The 23,430-nt window shown below is 35.3% G+C and overlaps 1 protein-coding gene across 1 annotated transcript in view; it reads right to left on the reverse strand.

The window, feature by feature from the left end:
* The window catches only part of CDC73 (cell division cycle 73), a 125,964-nt gene that overhangs the window by 28,897 nt on the left and 73,637 nt on the right, over window positions 1-23,430 (reverse strand). The window contains exons 11-13 of the mRNA XM_017498620.2: window positions 16,564-16,621; window positions 9,214-9,249; window positions 8,863-8,950 (exon numbers count right to left, since the gene is read on the reverse strand). Of these exons, the coding sequence (XP_017354109.1) occupies window positions 8,863-8,950; window positions 9,214-9,249; window positions 16,564-16,621 (182 nt within the window). The remainder of the gene's footprint in view (window positions 1-8,862; window positions 8,951-9,213; window positions 9,250-16,563; window positions 16,622-23,430) is intronic.

A 23,430-nucleotide genomic window follows, 5' to 3' on the forward strand; every position in this document is an offset into this window, starting at 1 on the left:
AAAAAAAAAAAAAAAAAAAAAAAAAAAAAAAGCATATCATATTTCACAGATTATCAAAAGTAAGGGCCAAGACTTTCAGAACTGATGAAAAACAACCAATACAGATATAATTCTGACAAATTCCGAGTGGTATATATAAAAAAGAAATCTGTATCTAGCTATAGCAGATAAATTTAAAATGATCTTTAAAATAACCACATGGAACAGATTCCCCTCATAGGACTGATTATCACACTAACAACTTCTCATCATCAAAACAAAGGAAGCTAAAAGATAGTGGAGTAATATTTTCAGTGTGATGGGGGAAAAAATAAACTCCCATATTACTTTCCAAAATGGCAATATCATTTTGCATTGCCTGGGGCTGTTGGGAACAAGTACTATTCTCAGTCCAGTCTAAGCTCCAGTAATTTTTCTGCCTGCTTCCCTCCCGGTGACTGTTTCCCAGGCCTCAAGCAGTTTTCTCACATGCATGTGCTGAATAGTATTTGGCAGATGCAAGGTGAACCCTCTACATAGCTTTTGAGCAATTTCTGTGCACAATCTCTCCTCTTTGGAACTTGGTCCCGTGTGGCTGCCAACATGGCCCAAATCAGGAAGTTACATCCAATTATTTATTTTAAATAACCTTACAGTTCCACTAAACAACTTTCAAGATCATGTTTATAGATGTATTGTGTATTTTTTTAATATTTCCATAATATAATCTTAATTTTGTTAGGATGTTAAAGGGTTTTGTTTTGTTTCATTTACTTATTGAAGGGACAGAAAACTAAAGAATCCTCAATTTTACATAAAACCAAATAGAATCTATGCCAACTTGAGCTATGAGTTACAGCCAGTACCATAATTGTGTGGAGGAGGTTTCAATTATGCATTAATTACATAGCAAAGCCTCCAGCTGACTCAAACTGTAGGGGAGATGTCAGTTGCAATGAGGTGTTAAACAATGAAGGGAGTGTTTTAAGCTTGGAAGAAACATTAGGCATAGTCTATCCTAAGAATGTGGTCTGTTTAATTGTCTGGCTTCCCCAGTAAACAAGACTAAAGAGAAAGACACTAAAATTTACTTTGTGATTTCTTGCACTATTTACTATCTTGTGCTATAAAACAGTGTTTAATATTAGATTTGTAATACATTCAGATGAATACTGCAAAGGTTCTTGAGAGTGGAGAATGAAAGACAATTTCTTTTTTTAACATTCCACAAACTCACTGTAAATTTTGTATAACCAGCCAAACATATTTATTTCTAAAAAGTTGTCAATTACTAAAATTTGTGAGAACTGGATAATACCAAATTCACAAATTATAAAATGGATTAAAAAATAGAGTAAATGCAAAAAACAAAACAAAACAAAAAACACACAACAAGTGTAATGAAGTATCAAGGGAACTAAAATCAAATCCCAGGTGTGGCTATGACTACTATATATCAAAAAAGGTATTTCAGTTTGAAAATAAATGCAATAAATTAATTCACAGGTTGCACAAACATACATGCACAAAAACCAAACTTTAAATTTCAGGTACGTAAGTCCCCCCCCTCCCCCCCCCTTCAATCCTTTTCTTTTCAAATTGTTTCCTTCTCTTTTTCTTTTTCTTATTTACTTAGTACTCATTACTAGGCCAACACTGTTTTAAACAATGTAGCTACAGATAACAATAAAATAACAAACCCTTGTCTCTGAGGAAATCATAATTTAGTTGGAAAGAACAGAGATAGACTGCAAGACACAGAAACTATTACCAAAAAAAAAAAATATTTCAAATTATAAATCATAAAAAACCATGTATACTGACTAAAAGGTGGAAAGCTGATACAAAAACTAAACAAATTTTCGAAGCAGTTAATGTAATCCATTTCTGTGAGTCTGACAGTTTCTGTTATATTATCAAATCTATTTCAAGGACCAAAAGTATATCTTGTTGACAAAACTGTAAATTACTTAAGCTCAGCAGGTGACATACGCAATCAAAAAACTCACATCTGCCAGAATACTAAAACTTTTCTATAAAAGCCATACAATTAATGAAAAAGAGCTCAATGAATATTTTGTCATTCGAAAGTATCACAAATGAATTCAGGTATGAATATACTTGTATGTTCCAGGATACCTACACTTTGTAAAGAAAGCTACTTTAAATTCAGTTCTGCCTTTAGTGAAATGTGAAATCCACAAATACAGCAACTTGTTTTGTTTCTCAGTTTGAATCAGTTAAAAGCAGCATGGTTCCCCGCACCTCCTCCCCCCACATGAAGGGGCTTTTCTTCCTTCAAAAGTTATCATTGTTACTTTACTGAGAAAGAAGCCAGAGCATTTACATTCCTCTTTTGGGTATTAATTATGTTGCTAAATAAAATTGCTTTCCTAGTGATAAAATTTTTAACAGGAAATTCTAAACATCAGAGCATTCAGATTATAAAATATAATTATTCTAACACTGACTTAGGCCTTCAATCTTGTAGAAGACTTTGTTTTATTCTGGATTATAATCACACAACTATCAAGGCCAGAATAAAATCCAATTTCTTTCTTTCTTTCGCTATTCTTTCCTCTTATTTAGTATTCTTTTTCGACTTTTACTTTACGTTGAGGAGGTGCATGTGCAGGTTTGTTACACAGGTATATTGCACGTCACTGGGATATGGTGCACAAATTATTTCATGACTCAGGGTAATATGCACAGTACAGAACAGATAGTTTTTTGATCCTCTCTTCCTACCTTCCACCCTCAAGAAAGCCCTGGTATCTTTGGTTTCCCTCTTTGTGTACAACATGTACTCAATGTCTACCTCCCACATAGAACATGCGGTATTTGGTTTTCTGTTTCTGTGTTAATTTGTGAGGATAATGTCTTCCAGCTGCATCCATGTTGTTGCAAAGGACATGGTTTTGTTGTTTTTATGACTGCATAGTATTCCGTGACATACATATACCAGATTTCTTGACCCAATCCCCTGCTGATGGGAATCTTGGTTGATCCCATGTCTTTGCTACTGTGAAACATGCCACGATGAATATAAGAGTGCATGTGTCTTTTTGGGAGAAAGGTTTATATTCCTCTGGCTATATATCCAGTAATTGGACTGCTGGGTCAAATGGTAGTTCTGTTTAAAGGTTTTTGATAAATCTGCAAACTGCTTTACACAGTGGCTGAACTAATTTACATTCCCACCAGCAGCACTTTGAGCATTCCCATTTCTCCACAACCTCACCAAGATCTACTATTTTCTGATATTTTAATAATAGCCATTTTGACTGGTGTGAGATGATATCTCATTGTGGTTTTGATTTGCATTTCTCTAATGATTAGTGATGTTAATTATTTTTTCCTACGTTTGTTGGCCATGTGCATATCTTCTTTTGACAAGTGTCTGTTCATGTCCTTTGCTCAGTTTTTAATGGGATTGTTTGTTTTATGCTTAGGGTCCTTATAAATTATGGGTATTAGACCTGTATCAGATGCATATCTTCCAAATATTCTCTCCCATTCTGTATGTTGTCTGTTTACTCTGTTGACGGTGTCTTTTAAACTGCAGAAGCTTTTTGGTTTAGCTCCCATTTGTCTATTTTTGTTTTTGCTGCATTTGCTTTTGAAGACTTCATCATAAAATGTTTACCAAGGCCTACGTCCAGAATGGTATGCTCTGTTTTTTTCTAGGGTTTTTACAGTTTCAGGTCCTACATTTAAGTCATTTAATCCACCTCAAGTTGATTTTTGTATATGGTGAAAGTAAGTGGTTGGTCTCAATCTTCTGCATTTGGCTAGCCAGTTATCTTAGCATCACTGAATAAGGAGCCCTTTCCCCACTGCTTGTTCCTGTTGACTTTGTCAAAGAGCAGCTGGTTCCTGGTGGACAGCTTTATTTCTGGATTCTCTAACCTGTTCCACTGGTCTGTGTGCCTTTTTTCTACCAGTACCATGCTGTTTTGGTTACTCAAGTCTTGTTGTATAGTTTGAAACTGTGTAGTGTGATGCCTCCCCAACTTTGGTCATTTTGCTTCGGATGCTTTGTTGTTCTGCCTTTTTGTTTCCATATGGATTTTACCATAGTTTGTTCAAATTCTGAGAAAAATGAAATTTAGTAGTTTGCTAGGAGTAGCAGTGAATCCGTAAATGGTTCTGGGCAGTATGGCCACTTTCATAATATTGATTCTTCTTATCCATGCACATAAAATGTTTTTCCATTTGTGTCATCTCTGATTTCTTTCAGCAGTGTTTTGTAATGCTTGTTGCAGAGTTCTTTCACCTCTCTGGTTAGCCAGGGAAGGTAGGGAAGGAGGGGGAGAGAGAGGGATAGAGGGAGAGAGGGATAAGGTAGAGGGTCTTTGTGATAAGGTAGAGGGTCTCACTAGCTGGTTAACACAAGCTGCCTACAGGGCAAATCAAAAGAGCACCCTATAATACATGCCCACTGGGGCTTCAGCTGTAAACACCCACCAAAAGACACGACTGTGGGGTCGGAGCCCCACAGCCGGCCCATCTATCTATGTGCTCCCCTAGAGGTGTGAGCAGCAGGGCACTGAAGAAGCAAGGCACACCCCCACTGCACACCCTGCAAGGGGGGCAAGGAAACCTTTCCCATTTCAGCACTACATTGAACAGAGGTGGGGAGAGTGGACATCCTTGGTTTGTTCTGGTTCCCAAGGGGAATGCTTCCAGCTTTTGCCTGTTGAGTATGATTTGGCTGTGGGACTATCACAGACAGCTCTTATTATTTTGAGGTATGTTGCTTTGATGGGTAGTTTGTTGAAGGTTTTTAACATGAAGAGATGTGAGGATTTATTGAAATCCTTTTCTGCCCCTACTGAGATGATCATGTAATTTTTTAGTTCTGTTTATGTGATGAATCATGTTTACTGATTTATGTATGTTGAACGAATCTTGCATCCCAAGGATAAAGCCTATTTGATCATAGTGTTTTAGCTTTTTGATGCACTGCTGGATTCGATTTTCTAGTATTTTGTTGATTTTTGCATCTATGCTCATCAGGGATACTGGCCAGCAGTTGTTTGTGTTTGTTTTTTATTGTCCCTCTGACAGGTTTTGGTATCAGAATGATGCTGGCTTCATAAAATGAGTTAGGGAAGTCCCTCCTCCTTGATTTTTTGGAGCAATATCAGTAGGATGGGTACCAGCTCTCCTTTATACATCTGGTAGAATTCGGCTATGAATCTGTCTGGTTTGGGGTTGAGGGGCTTCTGGTTGGTAGCTTATTTTTACTACTGATTCAAATTGGAAACTCATTATTGGTCTGTTAAGGATTTCAATTCCTTCCTAATCCAATCTTGAGAGATTGTATGTTTCTCGGAGTTTATCCTTTTAGGTATTCTGGTTTGTGTCCACAGAGGTCTTCACAGTCTCTGAAGGTATTCTGTATTTCTGTGGGGTCGGTGGTAATGCCCCTTTGTCATTTCTGATTGTGTTTATTTAGATCTTTTCTCTTATTTTCTCTATTGATCTAGCTAGCAGTATATTAATCTAGCTAGCAGTCTATTAATCTTGTTTATTCTTTCAAAGAACCAACTTTTGGTTTACTAATCTTCTGTATGGATTTTCACATGTCAATTTCGTTCAGCTCTGATTTTGGTTATTTTCTTCCGCTAGCTTAGGGGCTGGTTTGCTCTTGTTTTTCTAGTTCCTCCAAGTGTAATGTTAGGTGGTTAATTTGAGATCTAACTTTGTGATGTAGTCATTTAGCACTATGAACTTTCCTTTCAGTACTGCTTTAGCTGGGTCCCAGAGATTCCAGTACATTCTATCTTTGACTTCATTTGTTTCAAATAATTTTTTTGAGGCCAGGCATGGTGGCCCATGCCTGTAATCCCAGCACTTCAGGAGGTCAGGGCAGGCAGATCACTTGGGCCCAGGAGCTCGAGATCAGGCTGGGTAACATGGCGAAGCCCAGTCTCTACAAAAAATACAAAAATTATCCAGGTGTGGTGGCACACACCTGTAGTCCCAGCTACTCAGGAGGCTGAGACAGGAGGATTGCTTGAACCCAGGAGGCAGAGGTTGCAGAGAGCCAAGATTGCACCACGGCACTCCAGCCTGGGCGACAGAGAAAGACTCTTACTCAAAAAAAAAAGCATTAATTTCATCCTTTTCCCAAAAGTGATCCAGGAGCAGGCTATTCAATTTCCATGTAATTACATAAAAACTTAATTTCTTAATCTGAATGTTTGTTAGGTAACTCCACAGAACAAATAGTAAGACTACTAAATTGATCATCAGGAGACCTGGTTGTATTTCCTGCTCTGCAACTACATGACAGGGATAAAAGGCTAACATAAACTTTATCTATCAGTATTTTTGTTCAGGAATAAGTGTGGGTCAAACTAGATATACTGTATATCATTTTTAGGTCTCAAATTGTAGTAAACAATAAATTTCAATTGTTTATATATTACGAAAAATCACTATTATACACATTCTCACTAATGGCACATAATCTGTGAGAGAAGCTAGATAAAGCATTTAAAGGCTGATAACTGTTGAGGTCTAATTTCTTTCTGAATCTATCTTCAGAATGTGATTCAAGTTTGCCGAGTCAAAAGACAGAGTGTTTTTCACTGTACTTAGAATAAGGCATTGAAACTGAGTTTTAGACTAAGTGCTAAACAGCTGCAATTAGTGACGAACCAGTACCACTATCATGTGAGCTCCTAGAAGGCTGGGCTTGTGGTATATTCGTCTACAGAGGAATTTACCTTTTAGTTATTGCTCTGTAGATGTTAGCTGGAAGAACAGAACCAATACACACATCAATCTCCCCAAATGAGAGTTACCACTAAAGTCATCTGAATCTGTCTCACAGCTAAAGCATCAACATCACTGATTAGAAAAACATTAAAACTTATTTCTAACGTCTAGTGTATCCCAAATGCAAACAATCTATAGCTAAGTAGGCAAATAACTTACAAAATAATCTTCATTTTTAATTCTCCTCAGGTACAATTCAAACAATTATGAAACATGAATTAAGAAATTTGGTACGTTTGGCAGACTAACAACTTCCTACTAAAATGGGTTATACTATCTGGTATACTACATTATTAGAACTGGAACTTCATACATAAACACCTGGAAATGCTAAATACAATGTCATGTATACCTGAAATGCATAGCTGAGCTAGAAAGAAAATAGTCATGGGCTACAAACGAAGAAAATGCTGAGGACCAAAAAAGTCCACTGGTATTGCCCATGAGGAAAGTGTAGGCAGTACTGAGAACTGGCTTTTACCACCTACATGGGGAAAGGACGCAAAGGAGCTACAACTAGAGCCACAGAAAAGTCACACAATCAATCAAAGGTTAAAGTAGGGGGAAACACTATCTCCAGTCAAATGTCAGGGAAGCATATCCATCTTGATCTGCCTCTGGAACAGGGAAAGAAAAGGGGCTCCTCGATAATTTATCAGCCAATGTCACTCGGATCTGATTCAAATTTGAATTTATCCTACCCGGACGGACTAGAAGTCCTCATGTTGAAAACTTAACACAAAAATCAACTTAAGGGTTGAGATGTTCTTGAAGCACCTGGCAAAGCAAACACAAAATCACTCTGGAAGGACATGCCTTCAAGCCAGTACTATTTCAAATAAAGCCATATTAATTAAGATTAGTGAGCAACCATCCAAATTTCTAACAAATACCAAAATTAAATAACCAGGTATGTAACACAACAGGAAAATTTGACAGTTTCTGTTTAATAAGAAGTACTATGAGAATATAACAAACAATACGAAAATATTAAAGCAGAATAAAGTTAACCCTCTTCTCTCCAACTAGTGATCACAGTATCTCTCTTATCCTCTGAAATAGTACATATTACAATTTTTGAGTTCTTCCGTTTTCTATCCTATTTCATAAAAAGCATTCTGATAGGAGTAACTATCTTAAAATCCTACATCAGCCAATAGTATCTAGATGAATATTTAAAATATTCACCCATTTTAACAATGAGTATGACTAAAAAAAAATCTGAGGAAAAACTATTTTGCAACACTATGTCTAAAAAACTTGACAGCATTCTGAAAATCACTTAAACATGGCTCATTTTAAGCCTTGTTAATGTATCATTGAAGCTTATTTAAAACAATTTTTATATTGCCTTTTTCTTCTGTAACCAATCCAAGAATTAGTACACAGATTTAAAAGTAGTCATGATACTTAAAAGTGGTATGTCTACTCATATTCATTAATAGAAGAAATGCTGTGGGAAAATATATATAAACTACTTAAATTTTAAATCTGAAAGTGACTGGGGAGGAAGAGATTTATTTTGTGCCCAATAACCATGATGCATGTTTATTAGGACAAACTGGGTACAAGTGTGACTGTATTCAGTTTAATAAGAAAATGGGGAGGAAAATAGACATTAAAAATTTTGAGAAGTTAAGCATTTGAAAATTGTATCATCATGTATAGGTTTCATTTTCACTTCTTTAACTTTTACTGCTATCTAGGTTAAATAACTATGCACCCACCCACCCACCTACCTACTTTTTCCCATTAGGATGTAACATCTAATATTCAGACAGAACCTGAATTTGTTTTCAAACTTCCTCAAGCTCTCTGAGAGAAAAACATCAAAAGAAAGCAATTCATATTAAAAGTTAATATGATAGTATCTTTTTTCATTAGGACTTTAGCCAGAAGTTTCTGTAAGTTTCCCTGAAGGATCCAAATAAAGAAGATTATATTCTGTTTTGAAAAATTATGCTTCATACAACATATAAAGCCTAAAGCACAGAAACTGAAATTGTTTTCTCCAAATAATACTGATTCAGTAACTACTATTTTCCAATGATATCTCAATGTCCTACGAACAGGACAATTTAACAAATTACTTACTTCAGGTCCTGTAGAAGGTCTTTTGCATTAAGCATGGTTATTAAAGAGGTGGTAGCTGCAGGAATTATGATAATGGGTGTTCGAGATCCTATAAAGACAAAATTTTACAGGTAGAAAATATGTTATTAGGAATTACACTTACTTTCTCTATTAAAAGTTAAAAGTTTATAAATTATAATTTTAACTCTTTTGATCTAAAAAATATTTTAAGCCAGTGGATATTAAAAAATATTTAATAATCAGTATGGCTTGAGCACTGACTAATCAGAATGGATACCAAGCACAAATATGTGACATAGCTGCATCATTTACTTTTTAAAGTTAAGTTAAAAATCATATGCACAACCTCACCTTTCTTCTGATTTGGGGGAGGTCTTGCTTGAGAAACTGTAAAGAAGAAAAGAAATCACACTGTGTATTATAGAAACCATATTCCTGTTTTCAAACTTACAAATAAGGGGTATTTTAAAAATTATTTGTATTCACATATGACTAACTGTAAATCAGAAGACATATTTTACAACTTACTATCTTTTCAAGTAACATTCTGCTTCACAAAAATATTAAAATGCATTATTCAGCAATCTGCAGTCAGAAGGAAAAAGTGAAGATACAATATCCACAGTTCTGTTTTCTGCAGTTTCAGTTAACCACAGTCCACTGTGGTCTGAAAATATTAAATAGGAACTTCCAGAAACAAACAATTCACAAGATTGAAACTGCACATCTTTCTGAGTAGCACGATGAAATCTCACACTGCCCCCCAGCATGTGAATCCTCTCTTTATCTAACGTATCCACACTCTCTACACTACCTGCTCTTTACTTAGTAGTCACCTCCCTCACTGTTATCACAGTGCTAGTTTCAAATAGCTCTTATTTGACTTATGAATGGCCTCAAAGTCCAAGAGTGAGAAGGCTGACAATCTGGATATGCCACTACCAAAGAAAAGACATTAAGTGTTTCCCTTAGGTGAAAACATGAAAATCTCTACTTAGTAAGAAAAAAAAAAAAAAATCACATCCTAAAATTGCTAACATCTACATTAAAAACAGTGAATCTCCCATCTGTGTAATTGTGGGGAAGAAAAATAAATTCATGCTAGTTTTGCCTTGGAACCTCAAACTGCAAAAGTTTCAGCCACAGTGAGTGATGGTGTCAAGATGGAAAAGGCACTAAATTTACAGAAGACATAAAAAGATACATGTTCTGACTGACCAAATCAGGTTTGGTAAAGTGGGGACTACTGTATTACAATGCCAGGCACTGAGTATCTATATTCATCGATGTACAGATCTAGCAAAATAAATAAATAAAAATAATTTTATAATAAGCTGAATACCACTGTAATAAATGTAAAAACAGAGTCTAAAAGCAAATAATACTATGGAAAGGGAATATGTTTAACCATTTTGGAAGAAAAGGAAAGAAGTTATTGAGAGCTAAGGCTAAAATATTCCTTTTATTTTTTTCCTTTCTTTTAAAAATTGTTTCTTGTCTCTTTTTTGGTGAGAAATACAGCATTACAGGTAATCAGTTATATATATATGTGAAGGTCTGTATTATCGGGAAATGACCATATGATTGATTGTGATCATGTTATAAATACATAAATCTTCCTATCTTTTTTTGTTCTTTTTAATAAAAACAGGGTCTCACTATATCACCCAGGGTTGGTCTCGAACTCCTGAGTTCAAGCTATCAGCTTCCACCTCAGCCTCCCAAAGTGTTGGGATTACAGGGGTGAGCCACTGAGCCTGGCCCATATCTTTGTATTATGTTTATATGCAATGAACTTTTAATGCACAGAAATATTTGTTGACATAATGGTAATAATGACCTAACACAAGATGAATATGACTTAGGATAAAAAGTGCTGCAGGTTTTATTTTCGGTATCTGACCATACAAGAACTCAATGTGCCACAGGCTGTGCTGGAGTTTTGCTTCTTAAATCACAAAAGTAAAGAAAAATTTAGGAGACTTAAAATTCTAATTCAACGTCAATTCTTAAAAACAGATACCATCTTTAAAGTGAATAACACAGCACTTACACCTCTGGAAAATGTTCTATTTAAAAAGCAGCAAAATGCTACATTTTAACTAATTCTTTGTATAGCTCTCTCATTGTGAAAAACTATCATCGAGTTCAGTAGTATGATCTTCCCAGCCTCAGAAAGCAGATAACTATATACACAAATACAAGCTGAGATATATGCCTTTACTATTACAGTTTTCTCTTCTTGCTGAGAAAAAAAAAAAAAAACTAGAATTTTCTTAAATCATTTTAAGAAATGGGAGGTCACAGATAAATCTAATTAGCTAGACAGTGTAATGTGGAATATAATATAGTCTCGGTAAATATTCGGTATTTCTTGAGAGATAAAGGGATAACAGAATGGATAAACAGGTAACTGGAGCTGCTATTATGACTAAAGGGAACTACAAAAAAACAAAGAGGAAGAAAGAAAAGAAGAAGGAAGGGAGGGAGGGAGGAAGGAGGGAAGGAAGCAGGGAAGGAGGGAAGGAAGGAGGGAAAGAGGGAAGGGAGGAGGGAAGGAAGGAGGGAAAGGAGGAGGGAACGGAGGAGGGAAGGAGTCCCTGTGATGAACAGATGGAAGTAAGAAAGAGAAGAAGTGAGAAGAAGAGAGGAAAGGAGAAAGAGGGAAAGGGAGAAATCTGTGACTGAAGTACTGTTTGATTTTCTAAGGAAACCCACAAACGCTCTCAGGAATTAAGGCAAACATTTACTAAACTCAAAGCTGAGAAGACCCAATATATAAAAAAAGGCAATACAAAAGCTCTAAATAAAGTTTAGAGGTTTAATCCCCAGTGCACTTTAGCAAAGCAACTGAAAGACTTAAGAACTCCTTCCTTTTATACATATGATCTTCTCCTGGCCACAAATGTTAAAAATAAAATTTAGAGGTTTAGTTTAAAAAAAAAAAAAAAAACTGCAAAATAATATAAACAAGTTCCCTAGTATGTAAGGACCAAGACTGAGACACTGTGATGGACACATCAATGAGAAGCTTGATCTTAAAGGGTTTGTATGACAGAGTGATCAACAGCAAAGGTCTGGACTCAGGCAATTTTAGTTCAAATCCTATTTTGCCACTGTCCAGGCAAGTTGATTAACTTTGCTCAGCCTGTTTCCTCGATCATCAAAGAGATAGTAGTTTTGTTATTTTGATATTGCTGTGAGAATTTAAAAAATAATAATGCATGCTCAAGTCCTTAACTAGATGTTAGCACATACTTACCATTTCCTGAATCTTGCAACCACAGTAGATGTTAACTGCTGCTGCTTTACTTCTACTACCACTCAAGCAAGTGTGCTAATTGCCAATTTACAAGCTGAGAATAACCATAAGAAAAATTACTGTTGCTTTGATTTCAAATATAATTAGATTCTTAAGAAATATTTATTCAGAGCCTATGTACAAGGATTGCTAAGTTAGTATTAAATTGCAAACAAAACAGAAATAATTCCTGCCCTCAAAGAGCTTTCAGCAGAGTAAGGAAGCCAGACCATAAACAAAAATGCAACCAAACATATAAACTAGTTGGAACACATACTAAGGGAACAAATTGAGTGTACACTGGCAGAAAAGCGTCCTTTAGATAGAATGCAAAAACCTTCTGGTGGCATTTAAGCCGAAATCTGAAAGATGAAAACAAGCCAACCTGCCAAGAACAAGTAGGCGAACAGTCCAGATAAGAGGTAGGAATGTAGGAAAATACCATAGGCAGGAAGAAATTGCCACATTTAGGGAACTGAAACAAGGCCAATGGGTAGACCACAGGGAAGAAAAGAAGAATGGCAGGAGATGAGATAACAAATACATGCAGAGACCAATTCAGGTAGGGCCTTTTAAGCAATGTTAAGTTTACATTTAAGTGCCACTGGAAAGTCCTATAACTATTAAGCCAGAAAGTGTCAAGATTTTATTTTCATGTCACACTTCTGCAAGGAAAAAAAAACAATGGATTTGGACAAGGGATTGAGAAGGGTACATGCGTGAAAGCAGAAAGCTCAGTTAGGATTATTACAACAATCAACAAAGGTGCTACTCCAACTATGCGTGGTTAAGATGAGTTTTTGTTTTAAATTCCAATTCAAAGTCAATTGAATAAAAAATAATAACAATGAATTTCTATAAAGATGATTATGTACTTAGATGCTATGACACTATTTTACCCTTAATTTCTGTATCTATTTTCTTGGCACCAGAAATAAAGAGGTCATAGGCTGACATCAGGTAGCCAACCATGCTGAGACCCACTGGTCTAGAGAGAGAATAATGGTGTCTACTTGAGTTGTGGTAGTGGAGATAAAGGAAAATTGATACATTTGGAATACAGAAAAGGTACATCTGACAGAAACCACTAAGAGATGAGAAAAGGAGTAAGGAAATGTGATGAATAAAGAATAACCCCCAAGTTTTTGATTTAAGATATGAAGTTGATGGTGGTGTCACTCCATGAAAAAGCACAAAAGTATAAAGTAAGAGACCTTGGGGAAAACAGCAGGGAAAAAAATTATCTTAATTCGCTTTTAAATGCCTATGGCAAATCCAAATGTTACACAGACAGTTAACAGAAGATACCAGAGGTCTGAATTGGAGATATAAATTTGGAAATCGTCAGCACATAGATTCATAACTATGGAATGAGAGGAGAAGTACTCCAACCAATAGCTAGGCTATAAATTACATGACTGAATAGCATAAGAAATTTCTATAAAATATAAAGAAGCTAGTTCGCTCTCTCAATCTCACATGAGTGGTGTTAAGCAGATAAACTAGTACCATAGGCTACCTACTCATCTCAAAAGAACAATGAATTAGTGAAGTATGGATGGTGCATACATTAAGAAAGTGGAGAGAAGGTAGACAAGGATATGTGCAAGAAATTTAATATGGCTATAAAAAGGAAATTATAGTGAATTCTAAACTATGGCTTTTCAAATGCTTGTATTTATGAATCCACTGGAAAATATGTGCTTCTTGTTAGCTATATTCCCTAAATGAATTTTGAGAAGTGAAAATTTTTAGACCTTTAGAGGTATAAAATGTTTAACTGTAAACACTTTAAATCATTAAATTTACCCAGACTTGCCTAGCATAACAGCACCAAATAAATATTTGAGGAAATGAGAAATAAAAATCTATAAATGCTCAAAAACAGAACTCCATTGTTGAGGTATCTCACTCAAGGAGAGAATAGGTGGTTCAGTCCCCCATTTCAAAATTATCCAAATTCTACCCAAAGATAACAGTTATACATCTATAATCCCCCTTCTGGCCATATATATTTTGGGCACACATATTTTTCAAATTTTAAAGGCATAATACTAGTGAACATGTCAGATATTAAACAATATCCCTTCAAAATGGAGCTGCACCCCCATAAGCAGATGCATTTAAAATTTTGGCAGCAAAATAAAAATACACTAATTAGGAGAAATAAAGACTTCAAACTGCTACTATCCATTCCAATCAAGTCTTATTGCTGAATGAGAGCAAAAACCTTAATTATTTTAGAATAGTGGGTAGAAAATGTGGATGCATGGGTGTAAATAAGTGAAAGCAGGAAGTGCAGAGATCACATGGATGGGCATTAGAGCATCTGAGATATGATGAGACATGACTTCAGATTAAATTTCCATCAGTTTAATCCCCAGGACACTTTAGCAGGACAACTGAAAAAGACTCAGAACTCCTTATTTTACACATATGATTTTCCCCTAGCCACGTAATTGGCTAGTAGAATCCAATCCCTTTAACTCCATTTTATCACAAGACACATCTGAACAAAACGGTTTGTTTGGATATCAGTGCCTCCCCTGCCCTTTCCTTATATACTAACTTACTTTACGAAAATGTAAAATAGAAAAATTTTACATTATAGATTCTAAGTTAGAATCCTCAGGTGGTAGCTTTTCCCCTTTTATGCAATGCCATTTCTGACAAACCATAACCTGCCATCCCTGCCTCCCAAAGAAAAACAAACAATTCTCTTATCTGTGATTCAACTGCCCCCACAATATTCCTATACTTCATGCTAGTATTGTTAGTATTCTTTGGACCCAACCCCATCTGTCCACCCCTACTTCCTTCACCTTTTTCTTCCATCCTGCAAAAAGCTTCTTCAGCTTCTCTTAGTTTCAGGACAAGAGCCTAGTACATGGAAATTCAAATAATATTTGTTGAATTTAATTGTTCTTCCTTACACTCTCACAATGGATTCTGGTATCATCATCTCTACTGAAAAATAGTCCTGTCACCCTAATCAGTTACATACAATCTTGTCTGACTGTAACAAGGCTGACAGTGCACTCCTCTTCTCCACTCCTACTTAAAAACAGTAATGACAAAATTTTCAAACAAATCTACTGTCAAATAAAAAGAAAAAGAAAAAAAGGAAATACTAGCCACATCTAAGAGGAGTATGAATCCAGGACACAGGGAAATTACCCTGCAAAACCATCCCAATATAAGCACCATGTACCGCACTTTTGAAGTGCCTCCAGAAAATATTTAATATTCATAATCTACATAATTTTAGAATTAGCCTGTATATAAACATACTTTGAATAAGAGGATATCCAAATCTACACTATTGATACTGTGAAACTTATGGGGAAGATCCAGTTAAGTTATTGCCTGTGCTTTCCAATCCTTTATTTTCCTTCATCATACTTACTTTCAACAGTACTGATGAGTTTAAAAAAAAAAAAAAAAAAAAAAAAAAAAAAAAAAAAAAAAAAAAAAAAAAAAAAGACAAGTGGTATAGCCCAACACTCAAATTATGTATGCTAAATAAATGTAAAAATAAAACACCAAACACCAAAAACAAACTCAAAAGACTGAAAATAAATACAGTGTTGTTATCTGTGAAGAGGAGTCTTTTTAGGTACTAGGAATAGGGGGAAGAATTTTTCTAAAGTAACTTCAATACTACCTTTGTTTAACACATATTTTTTTAAAATGATACAGAAATTTAGATGTTAAACACAGATACCTGAAATTCTAAGCATCAAAGCTGAATATGAGTCTATTAAAATTATAATTCTGTGCTGCTATAGGAAAAAAATTCACATGTTACATACTACCATGGAACTGCAACAGAATTGGTGAGAGGATGGATATACATAAATAGCTTTTAAACATTTAAAAATGTTTTAAAAACATTTTTCTCAAATTTTAACCAAAATAAAAACATTTTCTTAAATTTTTTTTAACCCTTCACTATACCTATTTATTCAAGTAAATGTTCTATAGTATAACTTCATTATTCAAAAACAATACTTTAAAACCTATGTTATCAATGACCCTTGAATCAAACTGGGGAACATAGTACTTCAGTAAAAAATGTTACAAAATCCAGTTGAGCTGCTTAATTAATGCACTATACAAAAATGAATAATTTAATGTGCTTTTCACTTTAATTCCTTTATGTCTTTCTGCTAAGAACATCAAGATTTATTAATGACGCTGACTGAAGTTTAGCAAGCATTTTATTTACATTATCACAGTTTTGAGATCTGCTTAAGCAGAATCAAGTCTTTAAAGAAACATGACCTTGCAATGTATTATAAGTAAAATTTCAATTTATTCAAAGCATTATCACACACCAAAAAAGTTGCACTGTTATGACCTTTAGAAATAAAACATAAACCAAAGTTTTACAGTTTTACCTGGTCTTGGTACGGGCTGGGCTGCAGGAGTCTGAGTCTTCCGGGCAGATGCACCCTCCTTTAAAAGAATAAGAATTATAAATGAGATCAAAGCTTCTTTACATAAAATTTTAATTATTAGAAAGAAATCTCGTATCTCTCTGTCTCTTTTTCTGTTTTTCTCACTCAATCGGTTACTCCATTGAACATGTTATGACCTACAGTTTAAGAAAAAAATAAATATTAAATCTCTCCTGATCTTTTATGCTATTAGTCATGAGATCATAATAAACATCTTTAGAGTAAAATAAATTCAGTCACTACAGAGTAGTTACTGTAAGCCTGTAATATTTTTAAATGATTTGCTTAACTGATGACAATTTAATATTCTCAGAAATGTCATTGTCTGTTTTAAAATCAAGCCAATCTTTTTTCCTCTAAAAAAATCTCAAAATAAATAAATGATATATGCCCTTCTATTAGAGAAACCTAAAATTTGTTATATTGGAATTTATTTTAAACAACATAAAGATTTCAAATAATTAAACGCCTTTAAAATATTCGGGGAAAAAAACACATTTATAAAGAAGAGATTTGTTACATTTGAATTAAGAGCAGATGAGAGTATCTTAAAAACTAAATAACAAATCTCATCTAATTATTGAAGATGTAAGATATACAAGGAAATATGCTAAGTGTTGAAGTATATTAATTATATGCTCAAGAATAGATGCCTCTGAAATGCTTAAGATTCTTAAAATGTCTGTTTTAAAACAAGTTTCAACCATACTCACAGAGATATTTCATAATACATTTTTCTTCATAGTTGCAAAGGTAAATTTCGTAACTATGAATTCATAAAGATTTTACTCTAGTTGTACATAACATTAATTTGACAAATATCAGGGCACGTACATGAATCCATACAAATAAAAATCAGTATTAGCATCACAAGAAACATTTCTGAAGAAATACCACTAAATACTAATTATAATTACATATTACATTCTCTTCAAAGATTTTACATGGTAAAACTGTTTGAAATAGTAAGCTATACCACAGCATTTTTTAAAAAATAAGTGACTATAAAAATTAGTACAAGAGAAAAAAGACTTCCACTTCCATACAGTGGTATTCTTAGCATTCAGTTAGATCACAGAAACCATTCTATATTATAATATTATAAGAAACTTAGCCACAGGAGCAGGTAGCACAAAAAAAAAAAAAAAAAAAAGTTGCAGTGAGCCAAGATCAAACCACTGCACTCCAGCCTGGGCAACAGAGTGAAAAAAAAAAACAAAAAAAAAAAAAAAAAGACACGAGGTCAGCAAAATATCCTTTTTCCAATATTCTCACTATTGTGCATTTAGTTATTAATATATATTGGTGTATTCACTACTGAGTCATTCTAGGTGCTGGTTTCATAGATGCATTGTTTGTAAAAATTTATCAAGTGTACTTGTGATATGGTCTTTTCCAATTATATGACATTCAAGTAAACCTTTAAATGTTAAACCAAAATGTGAGTCACAGTTAAGGTGGAGAGCATATCAAATATTTAGCATCATTATAATGTGGGGGAACCTTCTGATTATATTTGTCTCTAAGTTCATGTTAGGGGACACAACTGTTTTTACTCTTCTTTGTAAGTCCAGTACCAGGAGCATAGTAGGCTCTGGGCACTGCAGCTGGTTGAAATGAACTGCACCAAGATTTTTAAAAAATCAAAAGCCAGGGGATAATCATTAAATAGGAATCCATTTAAAGGAACATTAGCTCCTATATAAACAATCAACTACACTTTATATAATCAGAGTAAACTAATCATATGACTTACGTATTCCAATATGTAAATATTGACTCATGGGTATGTGATTTAGATTTAAGAGGAAAAACACAGGAAATGAAATGAGAAGAAAAACAATGGGCACGCATGGATGCAGACACCTTCTGTCCACATTTAACCTCTAAGTCTGGCTAGATTCAAATCAAAGCCCTTCTTTTTTTGGCATAGAGTGGCCTAAGTTAATCACCACCTGAATAAAAATTATGTGCATAGACTACACAAACCCAAAGTGATCCAACTAACTACTGAATTATACCTGTACTATATAACAAAGAATATGAATTTACAACATGGGTCAGGCAAAAGGTGTAAGCATATGGAAATAATATGGGAGGAAAAAAAAAAAAAAAACTTCTTCCACTACAAACTGTAACCCATAGGAATTTTTATCTACTTTTGAATAAGCTCAAAACTTGATCCCTTTAAATACCAATAATGAGTATTTTCTGTTTGCCCAGTAATAATCCTTGATGACCCAATCACTGCTTTTTGGCAATAAGCTCTATCCCCTGGTCACTAGGAAGAGTATATATCCTAGACTACATCCATCAAGAGTCCTTCTCTGGGTTTATTTTTTACAGACTAGAGCTAGCTGTTAAAAACACTAGCTACAAGACGAGGAAATAAGCCTCAAATCACTGATGGTGATGTCCCTTGACTCATGGAGAAAATGTATTGGCAGAAAGAGAGAATGAAGCTAAAACGCAAGAAAAGAGGAAGAATGTAACACCCTTTACAATACCTACTATCTATTTCTAGTGGCCTGCGAGACCTACTTTACCTTTTACCATTCTTAATTATATGGCTCAAATCTCCCATCTCAGCACTCTACAAACCCCCACATACCAAAGTCCTGTGAGTTGCAACAGAAAAAAAACATATCTAATTTTGTCTTCTCAGGCTTACTGAAAATTGCATTTGTCAGGTCAGTATGGTATCAACTTTAATTTTTGATTTGGTATACACCTCCCCAACACACATACAAATAGTTATACGGCTGTGACACAAAAGCAGACTAATGACACAATAGTAGAATATGAGCTTCTTGGAAGAAAACTCGGAAGTTCTTTGCAAATCACACCATAAAGTGATTTCTAGGACTCCCAAGAGGCTAAAAGCACATTCTACTCTGATTTCCATTAATTTTTTTTTTTTTTTTTTGAGACAGAGTTTCCCTCCTGTTACCCAGGCTGGAGCGCAATGGCGCGATCTCAGCTCACCGCAACCTCCGCCTCCTGGGTTCAGGCAATTCTCCTGCCTCAGCCTCCCGAGTAGCTGCATAATTTTTAAGTAAAGCTGGCATAGTCACTGCATAAGGGACTGCAGAAAACCCCACCACCCTCTACCCTAAAGGTGTAGAGACAAAGGTGAAGTCATTTTTCAAAGGCTACACACACACACACACACGTGCGCACGCGCACATACACACACACACACACACACACACACACACACACACACACACGGTATGTATTACGAAACAATAAAAATAACTTGGCAGTAATATAGAACAGACTGGCAAATCTATATTTTTAAAGATGTATTTGGATTGAAAGAAAAAACACTACCCAGCTGGGAAAATAAATGTATCGGCACAAAAGCAACCAAAAGAACCAAAGTTTATGCTTCCAAACTACTAATACCTCGTGACCTCTGATTTGAAGACCTCCCTTAACAAACTTTTCCAGTTGTACTAACTGGAAAGGAAAACCTGCTTTTCTGTAAAAGTCAGAAGCATTACAATTTCAACAAGACTTGAGGCATTTTAGAAAAGTAACAACTGAATTAACACAGAAGGGAAAAACAGTGAGAGAACCACATTTGCGAAGAAAATACAAAACAAAGTGTGCTGTTTACAAGCAATCGTTGTTTAACATTATTTTAGCAAATGAGATCATCTACAATCTCCCGATATTTGCAAAGTACCAGTATGCGCTGCTTAAACAGGTAGAATATTGTTAATATATAATGCCACAAGAAAAAAATACTTGTTGCAAGTGAAAAAGAATACACTATATACATTATATTTAATTTTAAAATGTTCTCTTTACCTATAACAGTGAGATACTGAAAACTTTATTTTTTTTTAAAACAGGATCTCACTCTTTCACCCAGGTTGGAGTGCAGTAGTGCAATCGTGCCTCATTGCAGCCTTGACCTCTGGGGCTCATGCAATTCTCCTACCTGAGCCTCCAGGCATGCACCACCATGTCGGAGACGTTTTTTAATTTTTTAATTTTTGGTAGAGACAGGGTTTCACCATGTTGCCCAGGCTGGTATCAAACTCCTGAGCTCAGCCTCTCAAAGTGCTGGGATTACAGGTGTGTACCACCAGGCTTGGCCTGAAAACTTTTTATGAAGAAAACACATATAGACTATGCACATATATATATATATATATATGCAGACTCCGGGAGTTTCCAATCTACTTTTCTGTTGTATTAATAAGGTCAAAAGTCACGTTTTAAAGATTACTTAAATATAAATCGTACCCTTGAATGCTTTTACCTTTATTTTAAAAAGTAACTTATTCCTATGAAATCTCAATTTGATAATTAGAATTCCCAGATATTAGAGTGTTTAAGATGTTTAAATATGCATGTGAATTTCTTTTTCTTTTTTTGAGACGGAGTCTTGCTCTGTTGCCCAGGTTGGAGTGCAATGGCACGATCTCAGCTCACTGCAACAACCACCTCCTGGACTCAAGCAATTCTCCTGTTTCAGCCTCCCAAGTAGCTGGGACTACAGGAACACACCATCATGTCTGGCTAATGTTTGTATTTTTAGTAGAGACATCGAACTCCTGACCTCAAGTGATCCACCCACCTCTGCTTCCCAAAGAGCTGGGATTACAGATGTGAGCCATGGTGCCTGGCCTCAATTTCTACACATTTAATGAGTCTCCTTTTTTAAGGGATCAGGCCTCATTTTGTTGCACAGGTTGGTCTCAAACTTCTGGCTTCAAGCAATCCTCCTGCCTTGGCCTCCTAAAGTGCTGGGATTACAGGAGAGATCCATTGTGCCCACGTAGTCTTTTAAAAGGATGTTTTGGAAAACTTGTTGTAGAAAAGGGAAACAGCAATTCTGGGGACAAATTACAATCAGGCTACAAAACATGAAAAAAAAAAAACTTAGAAGCAAAATACTTCAACACAAAAAAAAGCACAATTTTTTAAGACTTGTTATAACCTGGAGGTATATATAAACAACATGTTGCTAGCATAGAAAACAGTTAACACACTTATAAATATAGTACTTTCCTCCCTTTAAATATACAGATAAATGGCTGTAAAATTTAAAAATAGATTTCTCTTTCTTTCCCTAAGCCTAGAAATTCTCTCCAGAGAAGGAGCTACTTAAGTGGCTGAGACATGTTCTCTCCCAGCACCCAACCTCTAAACAAGCTGATTAAGGTAGACGTCGCATGTATTTTACAGCTGGGAAAATTAAACTTAAAAAAAAAAAAAAGTTACTTGTCCCAGGTCACATGGCTAGTAAGCAGAACAGATCTGAGCCTTTCTGAATCCAAAGTTTATGCTTCCAAACTAATACCTCATAACCTCTGATTTGAAGACTTCCCTTAACAAACTACTTTCTCTCTGTACTCATTCTCCCTCTTTCCATAATTCAAATGTCCCTCTGTTGTGACCTTTTAACATTTTGTGCATAGCTCTATCATGACTTAGTCCATTTATGCCACTATACCAAAATACCACAGACTGGGCAATTTGTAAATAATAGAAATGTATTTCTCAAAGTTCTAAAGGCTGGGAAATCCAAGATCAAGGCGCCTGCAGGTTTTGTGTCTGGTTAACAGATTTTGTGTCTCTCTGATTCCAGGACAATGCCTTATTGTTGCATCCTCTGGAGAGGACAGTGTCTTCACATGGTGGAAGGTTGAAAGGTAAAAAAGGCCCTAAGCTAGTTACTGCCGGGCCTTTTACAGGGCATTAATTCATTCGTAAAGGCTATGCCCTCATGACTTAATCACCTTCCAAAAGGTCCGACTTCTTAATATCACACAGTGGGGATTAAGTTTCAACACATAAACTTTGAGAGGCATTCAGAGGCTTAACACCTCATTATACTATGCAATATCCTAATTTTTTGTCTGCTTCCCCCAATCAAACTGCAAGGTAATTTACTTTGGGTCAGAAATTACTCCTCCTCCAACGCCTGATACAGCCAGGTGCATGGGAAGTGCTTAATCACTATATATTGACTAATTAAAACAAATCTATTTGCCTTAGAATCACTGATTCATGACCATTACATTGACTAAAAACTGTTTTATCTGTTAAATTAATATGGCAAAAATAACTATCACAAACGATTAAGAGAATAACACAGTAATAATGATAATAAAACAGTCATGCATTCCACATACACTTCTTTTGGTTTTTTTCTTGAGACAGCGTCTCGCTTTGTTGCCCAGGCTGGAGTGCAGTGGCCCGATCTCTGCTCACTGCAACCTCCACCTCCCAGTTCAAGCGATTCTTGTGCCTCAGCCTCCAGAGTAGCTGGGATTATAGGCATGCACCACTACATCAGCTAATTTTTGTATTTTTAGTAGAGAAAAAGTTTCACTATGTTGGCCACACTGATCTTGAACACCTGACCTCAAGTGATCAGCCTGCCTCAACCTCCCAAAACGCTGGGGTTACAGGTGTGAGTCACTGCGCCTGTCCTCTACACAGACTTACTGAAAGCATAGTTAAGTGCCAAATAAAAAAACAGAAATGAAGAAATATAAACAAGAGCACAAAGTCCCTGCCTTCATGGTGCTTGCAATCTAATGAAGGAGAATAATAATAAATACATCAAATAAAAAAATTATTAATACAATTATGTATTTAGCTACTTGTAATGTGCCTTTGTGTTTCTGTCTGTATTTTCAGCTCACTGCCCAAAACAAAGTGGGACTAATAACTGTTAAACAATTTTCTTTCAACGCTTTTTGTATAAGCATAAGTAAAGACTGAGCAACTTGAATTCAGCAGCAAATTGAAAGTATTATATATACCGTGACCTAGTGGAATTTA

This window comes from Cebus imitator, unplaced genomic scaffold (assembly GCF_001604975.1).
Source record: "Cebus imitator isolate Cc_AM_T3 unplaced genomic scaffold, Cebus_imitator-1.0 Scaffold247, whole genome shotgun sequence".
NCBI classification, from domain to species: domain Eukaryota; kingdom Metazoa; phylum Chordata; class Mammalia; order Primates; family Cebidae; genus Cebus; species Cebus imitator.